The sequence below is a fragment of the Arvicola amphibius genome, chromosome 2 (assembly GCF_903992535.2).
Source record: "Arvicola amphibius chromosome 2, mArvAmp1.2, whole genome shotgun sequence".
NCBI classification, from domain to species: domain Eukaryota; kingdom Metazoa; phylum Chordata; class Mammalia; order Rodentia; family Cricetidae; genus Arvicola; species Arvicola amphibius.
Window position 1 is genome coordinate 188567582 of NC_052048.2, and position 14400 is coordinate 188581981.

General features: G+C 40.1%; 1 protein-coding gene and 1 gene segment (V, D, J or C); one reads left to right on the forward strand and one right to left on the reverse strand.

Moving 5' to 3' along the window:
• LOC119806829 overlaps positions 1-14400 on the forward strand; it is a 238803-nt gene that overhangs the window by 108921 nt on the left and 115482 nt on the right.
• On the reverse strand, positions 10853-13638 carry LOC119806817 (anionic trypsin-2-like). 2 transcript variants are annotated; one of them, XM_038318854.1, is made up of 5 exons: positions 13599-13638; positions 12430-12589; positions 11769-12022; positions 11264-11400; positions 10853-11002 (listed from the first exon to the last, which is right to left on the reverse strand). In XM_038318854.1, the coding sequence occupies exons 1-5, from the start codon at positions 13636-13638 to the stop codon at positions 10853-10855; spliced, it is 741 nt and encodes a 246-aa protein (XP_038174782.1). The 2 variants fall into 2 exon arrangements, with proteins under 2 accessions (XP_038174782.1, XP_038174781.1); XM_038318853.1 differs by having other exon boundaries at positions 11769-12064.

The following is a 14400-nucleotide window of genomic DNA, read 5'->3' on the forward strand; positions in this document are numbered from 1 at the left end:
GGAAAAGGTTTATCAAGCAAATGGACCTAAGAAACAAGCGGGTGTGGCCATACTAATTTCCAACAAAGTTGACTTCAAACTAAAATCAATCAGAAGAGATGAAAAAGGACACTTTATACTCATAACAGGAAAAATCCTTCAGAATGAAGTCTCAATCCTGAATATCTGCCCCTAATATAAAAGCTCCCACTTATGTAAATGAAACACTTCTAGAACTCAAGACAGCCATCAAACCACACACACTAATAGTAGGAGACTTCAACACCTCGCTCACCAATGGACAGGTCAATCAGACAGAAACGTAACAGAGAATTGAAAGACTTAATGGAGGTAATGAACCAAATGGACTTAACAGACATCTATAGAACATTCCACCAAATAAAAAAGAATATATCTTCTTCTCTGCGGCTCATGGAACCTTTTCGAAAATTGACCACATACTCGGTAACAAAGTAATCTTCCATAGTTACAAAAAAATAGTAGTAACCACCTGTGTCCTGTCAGATCACCATGGATTAAAATTAGAATTCAACAATAATGCTACCCCCAGAAAGCCTACACTCATGGAAACTGAACAGTCAACTACTGAACCACACCTGGGTCAAGGAAGAAATAAAGAAAGAAATTAAAGTCTTTCTTGAATTTAATGAAAACAGAGACACAACATACTCAAACCTATGGGACACAATGAAGGCAGTGCTAAGAAGAAATTTCATAGCACTAAGTGCCCACTTAAAGAAAACAGAGAAAGCACTCATTGGAGACTTAACAGCACACCTGAAAGCTCTTGAAAAAAAAGAAGCAGATTCACCTAGGAGGAGTAGAAGACTAGAAATAATCAAACTGAGGGCAGAAATCAACAAAATAGAAACACAGAAAACAATCCAAAGAATCAATGAAACAAAAAGCTGGTTCTTGGAGAAAATCAACAAGATTGACAAACCCCTATCCAAACTAATCAAACGGCAGAGAGAGAACACGCAAATTAATAAGATCAGAAATGAAAAGGGGGACATAACCACAGACACAGAGGAAATTCAGAATCATTAGATCTTACTACAAAAGCCTGTATGCCACAAAATTGGAAAATGTAAAAGAAATGGACATATTTTTTTTAGATAAGTACCATATACCAAAGTTAAACCAGGACCAGGTGAACAATCTAAATAGTCCTGTTCATCACGAAGAATTAGAAACTGTTATCAAAAACCTCCCTACCAAAAAGAGCCCAGGACCAGATGGTTTCAATGCAAATTACTACCAGAACTTCCAAGAAGACCTAATACCTATACTCCTTAAGGTATTTCATAATATAGAAAGAGAAGAGTCATTGCCAAATTCCTTTTATGAAGCTACAGTTACCCTGATACCTAAACCACACAAAGACCCAACCAAGAAAGAGAATTACAGGCCAATCTCACTCATGAACATCGATGCAAAAATTCTCAATAAAATACTGGCAAACCGAATCCAAGAACACATTAGAAAAATTATCCACTACGATCAAGTAGGCTTCATCCCAGAGATGCAGGGCTGGTTCAACATACGAAAATCTATCAATGTAATTCATCATATAAATAAACTGAAGGAAAAAAACCATATGATCATCTCATTAGATGCTGAAAAAGCTTTTGACAAAATTCAACACCCCTTTATGGTAAAGGTCTTGGAGAGAATAGGGATACAAGGGTCATTCCTATATATAATAAAGGTTATTTACAGCAAGCAGACAGCTAACATCAAATTAAACGGAGAGAAACTCAAGGCCATCCCACTAAATTCAGGAACAAGACAAGGCTGTCCACTCTCTCCTTATCTCTTCAATATAGTGCTTGAAGTTCTAGCAATAGCAATAAGACAACATAAGGGGATCAAGGAGATTCGAATTGGAAAGGAAGAAGTTAAACTTTCGTTACTTGCAGATGATATGATAGTGTACATAAGAGACCTGAAAAACTCCACCAAAGAACTCCTACAGCTGATAAACTCCTTCAGTAACGTGGCAGGATACAAAATCAACTCCAAAAATTCAGTTGCCCTCCTATACACAAAGGATAAGGAAGCAGAGAGGGAAATTAGAGAAGTATCACCTTTCACAATAGCCACAAATAGCATATCTTGGGGTAACTCTTACCAAGGAAGTGAAGGATCCATTTGACAAGAACTTTAAGTCTTTGAAGAAAGAAATTGTAGAGGATACCAGAAAATGGAAGGCTTCCTTGCTCATGGATTGGGAGGATCAACATAGTAAAAATGGCAATTCTACCAAAAGCAACCTATACATTCAATGCAATACCCATCAAGGTCCCATCAAAATTCTTCACAGATCTTGAGAGGACAATAATCAACTTTATATGGAAAAACAAGAAACCCAGGATAGCCAAAACAATCTTATACAATAAAGGAACTTCTGAAGGCATTACCATCCCTGACTTCAAACTCTATTACAGAGCTACAGTATTGAAAACAGCTTGGTATTGTCATAAAAACAGAGAAGTCGACCATTGGAATCAAATAGAAGACTCAGATCTTAGCCCACAATCCTATGAACACCCGAATTTTGATAAAGGAGCCAAAAGTACACAATGGAAGAAAGAGGGCATCTTCAACAAATGGTGCTGGCATAACTGGATGTCAACCTATAGAAGAATGAAAGTAGATCCATATCTATCACCATGCACAAAACTCAAGTCCAAATGGATTAAAGACCTCAATATTAATTGGAACACACTGAGGCTGGTAGAGGAGAAAGTGGGAAGTACTCTACAACATATGGGCACAGGAGACTGTTTCCTGCGTATAGCCCCAGCAGCACAGACATTAAGGGCAACATTGAATAAATGGGACCTCCTGAAGCTGAGCAGATTCTGTAAAGCAAAGGACACCATCACTAAGACACAAAGGCAGCCTACAGACTAGGAAAAGATCTTCATCAACCCTGCAACTGACAAATGTCTGATCTCTAAAATATATAAGGAACTCAAGAGACTAGACTTTAAAATGCTAATTAACCCATTTAAAAAATGAGGCTCTGAACTGAACAGAGAATTCACAACAGAAGAAGTTCAAATGGCCAAAAGACACTTAAGGTCATGCTCAACCTCCTTAACTATCAGGGAAATGCAAATCAAAACAACTTTGAGATGCTATCTTACACCTGTCATATTGGCTAATATCAAAAACACCAATGATAGCCTTTGCTGGAGAGGTTGTGGGATAAGGGGTAACTCATCCATAACTTGTGGGAATGCACATTTGTGCAACCACTTTGGAAAGCACTGTGGTGGTTTCTCAGGAAATCCGGGATCAACCTACCCCAGGACCCAGCAATTCCACTCTTGGGAATTTACCCAAGAGATTCCCATTCATACTACAAGAGCATTTGTTCAACTATGTTCATAGCACCATTATTTGTAATAGCCAGAACCTGGAAACAACCTAGATGCCCTTCAGTGGAAGAATGGTTGAAGAAACTGTGGAATGTATACATATTAGAATACTACTCAGCAATAAAAAACAATGACATCTTGAATTTTGCATGCAAATGGATGGAAATAGAAAACACTATTCTGAGTGAGGTAACCCAGACCCAAAAAGATGAACATGGGATGTACTCACTCATAATCGGATTCTAGCCATAAATAAAGGACATCGAGCCTATAATTCATGATCCTAGAGAAGATAACAAGAAGAAACTTCACCTGGCGATAGATGGAGATAGAGATAGAGCCCCACATTGGAGCACCGGACTGAGCTCCCAAGGTCCTGATGAGGAGAAGAAGGAGGGAGAACATGATCAAGAAACGGTAGGACAGAACTAACAGGAGATCACCAAGACGAGTTGGAATGGGACTGATGGAACATGTGCTCAAACCGGACTCTCTGTATGTGGCTGACAGTGGAGGCTGACTGAGAAGCCAAGGACAATGGCGATGAGCTTTGATTCTACGGCATGGACGGGCTCTGTGTGAGCCTTGTCAGTTTGGTTGCTCACCTTCCTGGACCTGGGGGGAGTTGGGAGGACCTTGGACTTAACATAGTGTAGGGAACTCTGATGGCTATTTGGCCTGGAGAGGGAGGGAGTGGGGCTATGGGTGGAGGGGAGGGGAGGAAGTGGGAAGAGGGGAGGAGATGGAAATTTAAAAAAAATAAATAAATAAAATAAAATATTATTTAAAAAAAAGAAATAGGCCGGGCGGTGGTGGCGCACGCCTTTAATCCCAGCACTCGGGAGGCAGAGGCAGGCGGATCTCTGTGAGTTCGAGACCAGCCTGGTCTACAAGAGCTAGTTCCAGGACAGGCTCCAAAGCCACAGAGAAACCCTGTCTCGAAAAACCAAAAAAAAAAAAAAAAAAAAAAAAAAAAAAAAAAAAAAAAAAAAAAAAAGAAAGAAAGAAAGAAAGAAAAGACAGAACCTCAGGCATTGAACATACAACAGAGGAAATGGATAGAGGTCTGGTAAAGAGGAGAAGGGCATATGAATCTCCCTGGGAAAGGAAAATAGATTTTATGGTTTGACTTGGGATTGGGAGATGAGAATTTGCCACGGACCACCTCTCGTGGAGACCACCGACCGCGGGAGAACAAGGGTGAAGGCCAGGAGAAATCAGGAATCAGCGAGGAAATGACAGACAGACACACTCAATAAGGTTGAATATGCTGCTGCAATTTTACTAAATTCATGTTTTCATTATATAGTATTCCAACAAAGAACAAACCAGAAGGTCATGTGTCATCAGTTGGCACAGTATGATAAAGTTAGTCACATTATCAGGGACAGGTGTTAGACATAAAGCATCCTTAGAAGAGTAAATCTTGTCCTTGAGAACTTAAACCTCAGACAAGTGGTTACATCTTATGAACAGAGAGTTTCTGTCTCATTATAACTATCATGGCCTTCTCTCTTTCTAACCTTTTCTTCATATCACCTAGTGACCAAATATGCCTAATCAGCTCTCTGCACCTGTGGAGATGTACTTTTTAGTATCTTCTTATGCAGGAGACACCATGGGTGTTGGAATCTAGGAAGCCTATTCATAGAGTTCAAAGTAAAACATAAGTCTTTTTCCATCAACGTTAACCCATCTATTCCCTTGCTCATCATACTCCCCGTGTATGACAAAGGTTCTGCTGTAGTTTCATACATTCCCATACTGTGCTTCCCTGTCTCAAAGCTGTTCCTGAAGAGAATGATCCTTGTCTTGTATATATAAAGACTCATTATTATGAAAGAAATTGTGCATCCTATCTAAAATGCACCAGGAGTTTTTCATTCTGGCTAGCCTCTCCATAGATGGTAACTCATGTCACTCCATACGTTTTCCTTCATCATTTACTCATCTTCTCCTATCATGAGTTCTTTCTGTTTTAGGGTATCCATAAGTTCCCCCAGAGAGCGAGTCAGAGTCCAATATGTCCTCAGTAGTTTGATTATTATCGGTAATGTCTTAAAACATCTTGATCTGCTGGCAAGATAAAAGAACTACACAGAATACAGAAACAAAGACCAGAAAGCTCAATACAGCACCAGGGCTAGTGAAGGCGAGTTTGCTGATCCGGAATCACGACTGTGGCTAATTGCCAGGGAACCACCTGGGGCTCAGCTCCTGGGAGCGCAGACCCCAACCCTTCAGCGTCGTTTCACCTTAGCGGCATTTTTCTGCTACACAGGCGTGACAGCCGTGGGCATAGCAAGAATTCATGTATCATATGGGGATAAGCAGATGAGATAGGGTTGAGGGTAGAAATGTGGGTAAGATATCTAGAATTAAGGAGCAGTTGATGGGGGCTTATGGGTCTAGTACAATGAAAAACCTCTAGTTAAGAGATAGGTGATGCTAATGTAGTCTCCAAATAATGCAGGAGACAGAATACCAATTGGCCATGTTTTGTCACCAAAGGAAGCTTCCAGTACCAACACTGGCATAGATTCAATGGAGTTGTTAGCCCAAGGAGTTCTTGGGAATCTCCAAACAATAGACAATTGCAGTATAAAATTTGTCTCTCCAGAAATGGACAGCAAATCCCATTACTGAAAACAACATCCAAACCACTCATTGGAGATGATACCTACACAGAACCTTCACCCCCATCTTCTAGTATCTTGATATTGAGTGTACTCTAAAGGCAACTGAAAGAGAAACACAAGCACCAACCCACCCACAAAACCTTTGACTACACTGCTGTTCACCAGCAAATTATGCTAGGGCAATCGTTCACAAAACTTGGTTGAGTAACCAGCCAATGTCTGATATTAATTATGGCCCACTCCCCTAAAATGACCCAGACTCAACATTGTTGAGGTGAATTATAATCAGAGACCATAGAGCCTAGAGATTCAAGGTAAAACATAATATTACTTTTTTAAAGTAACAATAAAATAATTCCTAATGTATATGCATAGATCTGTTCCTTGTTCAACTATTATCAGAGTTGAATTATTATCTCCTGCATCAGTTGGAAACAAATACAGAGACTCAGCCAGACATTACACACACATACATACACATAAAAAAACCCAAGAACCACACACACACACACACACACACACACACAAAGACATGCATCACACACACACACACAAATACATGCAACACACACATACACACACGGGGGAGGGAGCTTTTTACTTTTTGACTGTTTTGATTGACACTTTTAGTGGTCATCCATCCAGCTCCCAAATAAATCTCACAGAGGCTCATTCTTAGTTATAAATGCTACACTTAATCTTGGCTTGTTTTTATCCAACTTTTCTTAAATTATTCAGGCCATCTATTGTCTCCGGGCTTTGAACTTTCTCTTTTCTATATATTTTTTCTTTGCTTCTTACTCTTTGTTTGGCTGTATTACTAGGTGACTTGTCCCTGATGTCCTTCTCTCTTACTCTTCTTGTTTGTCTTTTTCTCTGCCTCTTACTTTCTTCTCATTCTATTAATTCTCTCTGCCTACCAGCCCCACCTGTTTCCCTCTCCTACCTTGCTATTGGCCTTTGAGCTCTTTATTAGACCAATCCGGTGCTTCAGACAAGCAAAGCAGCACAGCTTCACAGCATTAAACAAACGCATCATAAAAGAATACAATATATCTTTGCATCATTAAAAATGTACATATTGAAATTTGCAGGCAAATGGATGGAATTAGAAAACATCATATTGAGTGAGGTAATCCAGACCCAGAAAGACAAATATAGTATGAACTCCCACATAAGTGACTTTTAGACCTAAAGCAAAGAAAAACTACCCTGTAATTTATAACCCCAGGGAACCTAGACAAGAAAGAGGCCCCTAGGAGAGACAGACATGGATCTAATCTATGTAGGAAATGAAAATACAAAACTTCCTGAGTAAATTGGGAGCTCAGGGATCATAGGAGAGGGCAGAAGAGGATGAGAGAGTAAGGAGGGAGAGGAGGGGAATAAAATATATAGATTGATGTAACCCAGACCCAGAAAGACAAATATAATATGTACTCACTCATAAATGGCTTTTAGATATAAAGCAAAGAAAGAAAGCCTACAGTTCACAGAAAACCTAAACAATAAAGAGAACTCTAAGAGAGACATATATGGATCTAATGTACATGGGAAGTAGAAAAGCCAAGATCTTCTGAGTAACTTAGGAGACCATGGGACAAAGTAGAAGGGGAGGGGGAATGGAAGGGACTAGGGGAAAACATAGAGCTCAATAAAAACAACTTTTAAAAAATTTGCACAGGGCTGGAGAGATGGCTTAGTGGTTAAGAGCACTGCCTGTTCTTCCAAAGGTCCTGAGTTCAACTCCCAGCAACCACATGGTGGCTTACAACCTCCTGTAATGAGATCTGGTGCCCTCTTCTGACCTGCAGGCCAGGCAAACCACTGTATACTTAATAAATGAATAAATCTTTAAAAAAAATTTGCACAGCATAAAAAATTTAACACATTTTCAACTAATATTCCACAGCAACATATACACACATACAAAAACACTCACCCACACAGATCTTTGAACAAACAACTTTAAAAGAGATGTCTCCATTAAATTTGTCCCCTCAGTATTCAGTAAACCATACAGAAAAGGAGATGTACCCATCTCCTCTAGAGGACTGGAACTAGAGAGGAAGGAAAATAAAAGGAGGGCAAGGCCCTCTAAATCAGCTTATTAAACTCATATAAACTCATAGAGACCTAAATGGCAAGAACAGGGCTTACATGGGTCTTCACCAGGTCCTCTGTGCATACATTATAGCTTTTATTTTGATAATTTTATGGGAATCCTAAGAGAATATATTAGTGGGTCTCTGTTTCTAGTGCCTTCCCTTATGGCTATTTCCCTTTTGTTGGTTTGCTTTGCCCAACTTTGTTGTGGCTATTTTTGTTTTAATCTTATTGTATATTATTTTGTTATTATGTTATTATCTCTTAGAAGCCATATCTAAAACTGATGTGGGATTCGCCTATGTATGCTGTGAATATTATTGGTGAAAAAAGAAACTACCTTGGCTTGTTGATAGGGTAGAACTTAAGTAGGTGGGGAAAACTAAACTGAATGCTGGGAGAAAGGAGGAAGAGGCAGAAAGAAGCAATGTAGCGCCTCCTGAGACATATGCCAGAACTTTACCACATAAGCCACAGCCACATGGCTATACACAGATTACTAGAAATGGGTTAAATTAAGATGTAAGAGTTAGCCAAAAAGACCCTAGAGCTAATGGGCCAAACAGTGTTTAAAATAATACAGTTTCTGTGTGGTTATTTCAGGTCTAAGCTGCAGGCTCCTTCTAAAACATAGAACAAAGCCGGGCAGTGGTGGCGCACGCCTTTAATCCCAGCACTCGGGAGGCAGAGGCAGGCGGATCTCTGTGAGTTCGAGACCAGCCTGGTCTACAAGAGCTAGCTCCAGGACAGGCTCTAAAGCTGCAGAGAAACACTGTCTCGAAAAAAAAAAACCAAAAAACAAATAAAACATAGAACAGAACATAATGAAGCTTGAAGTCAGGGGAAGTAGTGAGGTACTAGGCAGGGCAGAGGGAGGGAAACTGTATTCAGGATATAGGGTGTCAGAAAATAATCTATTTTAAATAAAAGGCTATAAAATTCCAATAGAATGCTAGCAGATTTTGAAAAGACAATTTACAGTTTCATATGGAAACATAATAATACCATGATATTATTATGTAAAACAAACCTGAGTAATGAAAGAATTGTTTTAGGTATCATCCTGGATATCAAATTAAACTACAGAAATATAGTAATAGAAACAATATGGCATTGGCACAAAATACAGTCATGTTGATCAATGAGTCCAAGTTGAACACCCAGACATATGATCATACACCTGTGGATACCTGGTACGTCATGAATAAGTCAGAATTTTATATAGAAAAATGAAAAATATCTTCAACAAGTAGTGATGGTCAAACTAGATTGCATGTAAGAAGAATTAAAATAGATCCATGCTTACCACCCCCAAAAATCTTAGTGCCTTATTTTTCAGTACAGGTAGTAAGATCAAATATTACTACATGGGCCCTTATGAATTTGCAAAGCTTCTGTAAGGCTAAGGACACCATCATTCAAACAAAGTGGCAGGCTACCCAATGAGAAAAGATTTTTACCATCTACACATCTGAAAGGATTAAAATAAAAAAATGTACAAAGAGATAAATAAATTGATCATCAAGAAAACAAATACTTCAATTAAAATATATGGTGCAGATAAATATAGAATTCACAAAAGAAGAAACACAAATGACTGAGAAGAACTTAAAGAAATGTTGTACATCCTTCATCATTAGGGAAATGCAATTCAAAACTACTTTGAGATTTAGTCTTATAACCATCAGAATGACCAAATCGATAAATCAAATTGTAACTCATTCAGAAGTATAAGCCATTGATTTCAAGCAGTTTAACAGTGAAGAATGGTAATTGGGGTCAGAAAACACAAGGATAACCTGTATAGTCAAGTTATACTGAATTATGAATGTATTGTGACTCATTTGAGTTTTTGGTCTGAACTCCCAAACTGATGTACTAAAACATGAAGTAGTAGTAAGGAAAGCTATTCTTTCTTCCCCTATTTGGTGTTTATGGTTGTTTGGTTTTGGCATTGATGCTATACTCCAGAAGCTGAAACTTAATAAGTCCAAGTGCTCTTCTAGACACTTAGACACTGTCTTGAAAAGACTGGCTGGCCTTTAAGTAAGTCTTTGATACGTTTTCTCTTTTTAATTGAAAAAATTGTTCTTCATAGTGTATATTTTGATTCCTGTTTGCTTTTCCCCAATTTCAACCAGATGCTCCCATTTCCTTAAACACACACATTTCTGTTATATTTTTTTTTCTCCTTGAAAAACAAACAATAGAATTCCCAAAGAATTCAGATGGGGGCCAAGATTAAGCATTGCTCTCAACACACTGACAACAGGGTTCCATTGCTGAGCATAACACCTGTACACGATGCATTAAACGTGGAGAAATTGAGTTGCTGCCTGCAGAGAACTTTTGCCTTCGAGTGCTGGCCTCTTTAGTACAGGAAGTTATTCAAAATACTACCAAAAGAGAAATATAAACACCAAGCTTTCCTCAAATTCTTCAATCTGAAATGGTGTTGTGCCTGCAAAACATGCAACAACACTGGTGGTATACAGCTTGTTTTAAAACTTCTCCAGAGTTTTACCTCTTCACATGCTGCTATTAAATACAATCTACTTTGGGATACAGGATGCTCTTCAGAACACTCAAATTAAGAGAGGAATAACTTCAAGTAGAAGCAAGCTTCACATCAAATGGGATAAAGAGATCAGGCAAAGACACAGGTAGTGAAGAAAATTTACTTTATTGGCATAGAGACTGCAGACAGATCAGGAATCTCTAGTTGGCAGCAATAGTCTCCTGAATCCAGTCCACATACTTGCAGACCTTGGTGTACACACCAGGATTATTTGGCCAGGCACAGCCCACACCCCAGGAGACGATGCCCTGGAGCTCTCCATTGCACAACAGAGGACCACCAGAGTCACCCTAGGAAGAAGGAACACAGTACATGGGAAAGGGCATGTGAAATAGGGCTGTGTATATTCTGAACTCAAAAATACCTGTTTCTTCTCACTTGGTGCATTTCTTTTTCTCTGTAGCCTATCTGCTATCCACACTACTGTGTTTACATACTGAGGGATGTCCTCATATAGTCCACCAGAGAAAATGTGCTGTCTACAACCACTCTGCTTTGAAGCACCACTCCCAGGAGATGAGAGGTCTGAAGATGGGAAGGGAACCACTCACCTGGCAAGAATCCTTGCCTCCCTTAAGGAATCCAGCACAGACCATGTTATCAGTGATCTTTCCAGGATAGGAGGCTTCACACGCAGCCTGAGTCAGCAGTGGGGCATTTAGGCACTGGAGGAGATCTGGGTTTTTGACTGTGAAGAATAGAAAACATTGAAGACTACTGTATGCAGACACCAATCCGGGTGGGAAACAACTAAATAGCAATGGAGTCTGCCCTATGTCAGTCTGGCTCATTTGGGAACTGTGGCTTCTTGATTCCACAATATTCACTGCTGATCCCTTTTCTGAAAGAGTAAGAGCACATTCTGCATGTGCCTGGATAGCATCCTGAGGATCAATGTATTTCTTGTACAAATCTCTCCTAGATCTGTTCCAGAACCTGTATGTACTGTGAACTTGCAATAAATTTGCAGTCTAGAAGTCACTAGGATAATTCCAGAGATGTGGGAGATTGCAGAGGGCATAAAAGTAGAAATAGTAGGTGACTGGTTCTACTCACCACCGAAGCTGAGTGTGTTGCCCCACCCAGATATGAGGCACTGAGTGCCAGCAGGTGCACAGGAGGTGGGCAAAGCTAAAGTGGCCACTCGGGCATTGAGGGTCACTGGGGAAGAGAGCTTGATCAGCATGATGTCATTGTCCTTGGTCTTCTTCACGTAGTCAGGGTGCATGATGATCTTGGCAGCATTGATGAACTGCTCATCGCCCTCAAGGACATTGATGTTGTGTTCTCCCAGCCTCACTTGGATGCGGCTGTTGAAAGAGAGGCACGCTAGATTCTTCTCCTCTATGACTCTAGGTATCACTAGTTTCTAAGCTCCTCACACTTGTCTGGCTCTGAATCTACACACAATGTTGCTGTATCATAGGAACAGAACCTGGATGTTGGACAGGATGTTTTTGTCTTGCTGTTCCATTAGTTTTCAGAGATATAATATATATGCTGCCGAGATGAAGGACTTCAGGTGTAGACTGCTCCTCATTCTCATATACCCAAATATCCTGTGCTAAAGAGCTAAGGAGTTATTCGAAATCTTCTTCATTCACTGTGTCCTTGTTAACTACACATTTTCCTACAGCACTCATCACCTGCTCATATAGATGCCCGGTGTAAAGATACCCCACTCTTGGAGCAATGCAGTCTAGAAATCATCACTTACGACTTGTAGCAATGAGCGGCAGACACCACCCATTGGTCATTGATGAGGGAGCCTCCACAGAAGTGGTAGCCAGAGTTTAGGGACACCTGGTATGGAATGGAATTCTTCTGGCAAGTGTAGCCTCCAACAATCTTGTCGTCATCTTCAACAGGAAATGCAACTTGATGGAGATAGGAAATAAGAAATAATATTTCTTCATGGTGATTGAAAGTGAGTCCATTGGCTCTATGGAAGCTTATACCCTTAGAATTTCCTACCGAGCACAATGACTGTAGGAAAACTGGGATCACTCTGTCTCCAGTAAGTAACACAGATTTTAGGGTTTCTCAATATTAGGATCTGCAGGACAGACAGGTAGTGCCAACAGTCAATCACTTCTCACCATCACGGTTGGGACAGAAACAACTACCAAGAATACATTGAGGGGGATCCCATTAGAAATCAATTTTGCTCATGGCCTGCTTTACTTCTCCATCTATTACTTGCTTGTGCTACTGGAATGTTGGCTTTTTAGTCTCAGCAGGGAAAACAACTAGAGAGGAGATGAAAAAAGAACAACATTCATCATGGTGTTGGAGGGTGGATTGTTTCCTATCACACTAGCTTTTCCACTCTTCTAGTATTACCTTCTGTGCAGAATGCCTAAGAGGAAGCAGGGGAAAATGATCACAGTAGCCAGCACTAATGTTCAACATCTGCCAGGGGGAAAATGCAGGGCAGGTAAGCAGATCCTGGTGGGCTCAGAATTCTTCCCGTGTTTCAGTTAAAGGATAGAAGAATTTACTGAAGAGCATGTTCTTGGGATCTGATTACATGTCATTTACCTAACTCCTTGCTCTCTTCCCTATGTAATTCATTCCCTGTGTAATTATTGGTTTATCAGCTCAGCTGCTCTTGAGAAATTTGTCTCCTGGTTCACTTTAGTCACCCTCAATTTAACATTCCATTCATTCCTCCATAGTCAAGGGCCTGAATCTAATAAAGGATGTTGTTGAGACTGCATTGAGGTTGATAGGTTAAATTGAAGTTTGAGAGATCACAAAAGTAGAAAACAGAATGCTGGAAAAGAAGATGAACAGCAGAAAATTGTAGTAAATGTAGTGGCATAGTAGGATTCCATGTTTTCTAAGTAATTAGAAAAGTAGGACCAGACACGGTGTGAAACTCACCAGCAGCTCCCAGAAGGGCTAGGATCAGGAGGGCACTCATGGTGGCCAAAGGTAGTGAGCCCTGAAGGGGAGCATGCATTTATATGACCAAGGAGGAGAACTCTGCTAGTTGAAGTGGAGATGTGATGTCATTGATTATTACTAAGCAAACACACCTGTATTTTCCCCTTCTTGGATTCTTATGTCAACTACTTTTGGGTTTCTTGGCAGTAGGAGACCTACAGGTGTCAAGTAAAACTTTATTCTCAGGAAAGATGGAGGGAAACAGCTGATTTTTAAAAGAATGCTATAATGGGAAACAGTGTCAGTCAAGCATTTGTCTACACAGCTCTGCTTTACTCACTAAATTCATGGGTGATGGAGAAGAAAGACTCTGTGGGGTGCTTAGAAATCCCTAGATGGACACAAGGAAACCCACAGAATTAACTAACCTGGGCTCATAGAGGCTCACCGAGACCAAACCAACAACCAGTGAGCCTCTATGTGATTGACCTAGGCCCTCAGCATATATGTTATAGTTGCTTAGCTTGGTCTTTTTGGGGGGAGTTTAACAGTTGGAGCAGGATCTGTCTCTGACTATTGTCAGCTTTGGGGACACTTATGCTCATACTGGGCTGCTGCATTGAACCATCAACTTTATATACCTTATTATTCTGATTTCCAAGGAAGGCCTGCCCTCATCTGAAAAGTAACAGAAGAATTTGATGGGGGTGAAGAGCAGAGAAGGGATGGGTGGGGCTAAGTTAAGGGGAAGGATGGAAAACAATGGCAGGGTGGTAAAATAAAAAAGTAAATGAACAAA

What these genes read in the sequence shown, in the direction of transcription:
- LOC119806817 (XM_038318853.1), bottom strand. Translation starts at nt 13,638, where the DNA reads ATGAGTGCCCTCCTGATCCTAGCCCTTCTGGGAGCTGCTG. An exon ending in GCCGCTCATTGCTACAAGTC is followed by an intron (nt 12,065 to 12,429) that starts GTAAGTGATGAT and finishes AGTGATACCTAG; the next exon opens with AGTCATAGAGGAGAAGAATC. An exon ending in CAACACACTCAGCTTCGGTG is followed by an intron (nt 11,401 to 11,768) that starts GTGAGTAGAACC and finishes TATTCTTCACAG; the next exon opens with TCAAAAACCCAGATCTCCTC.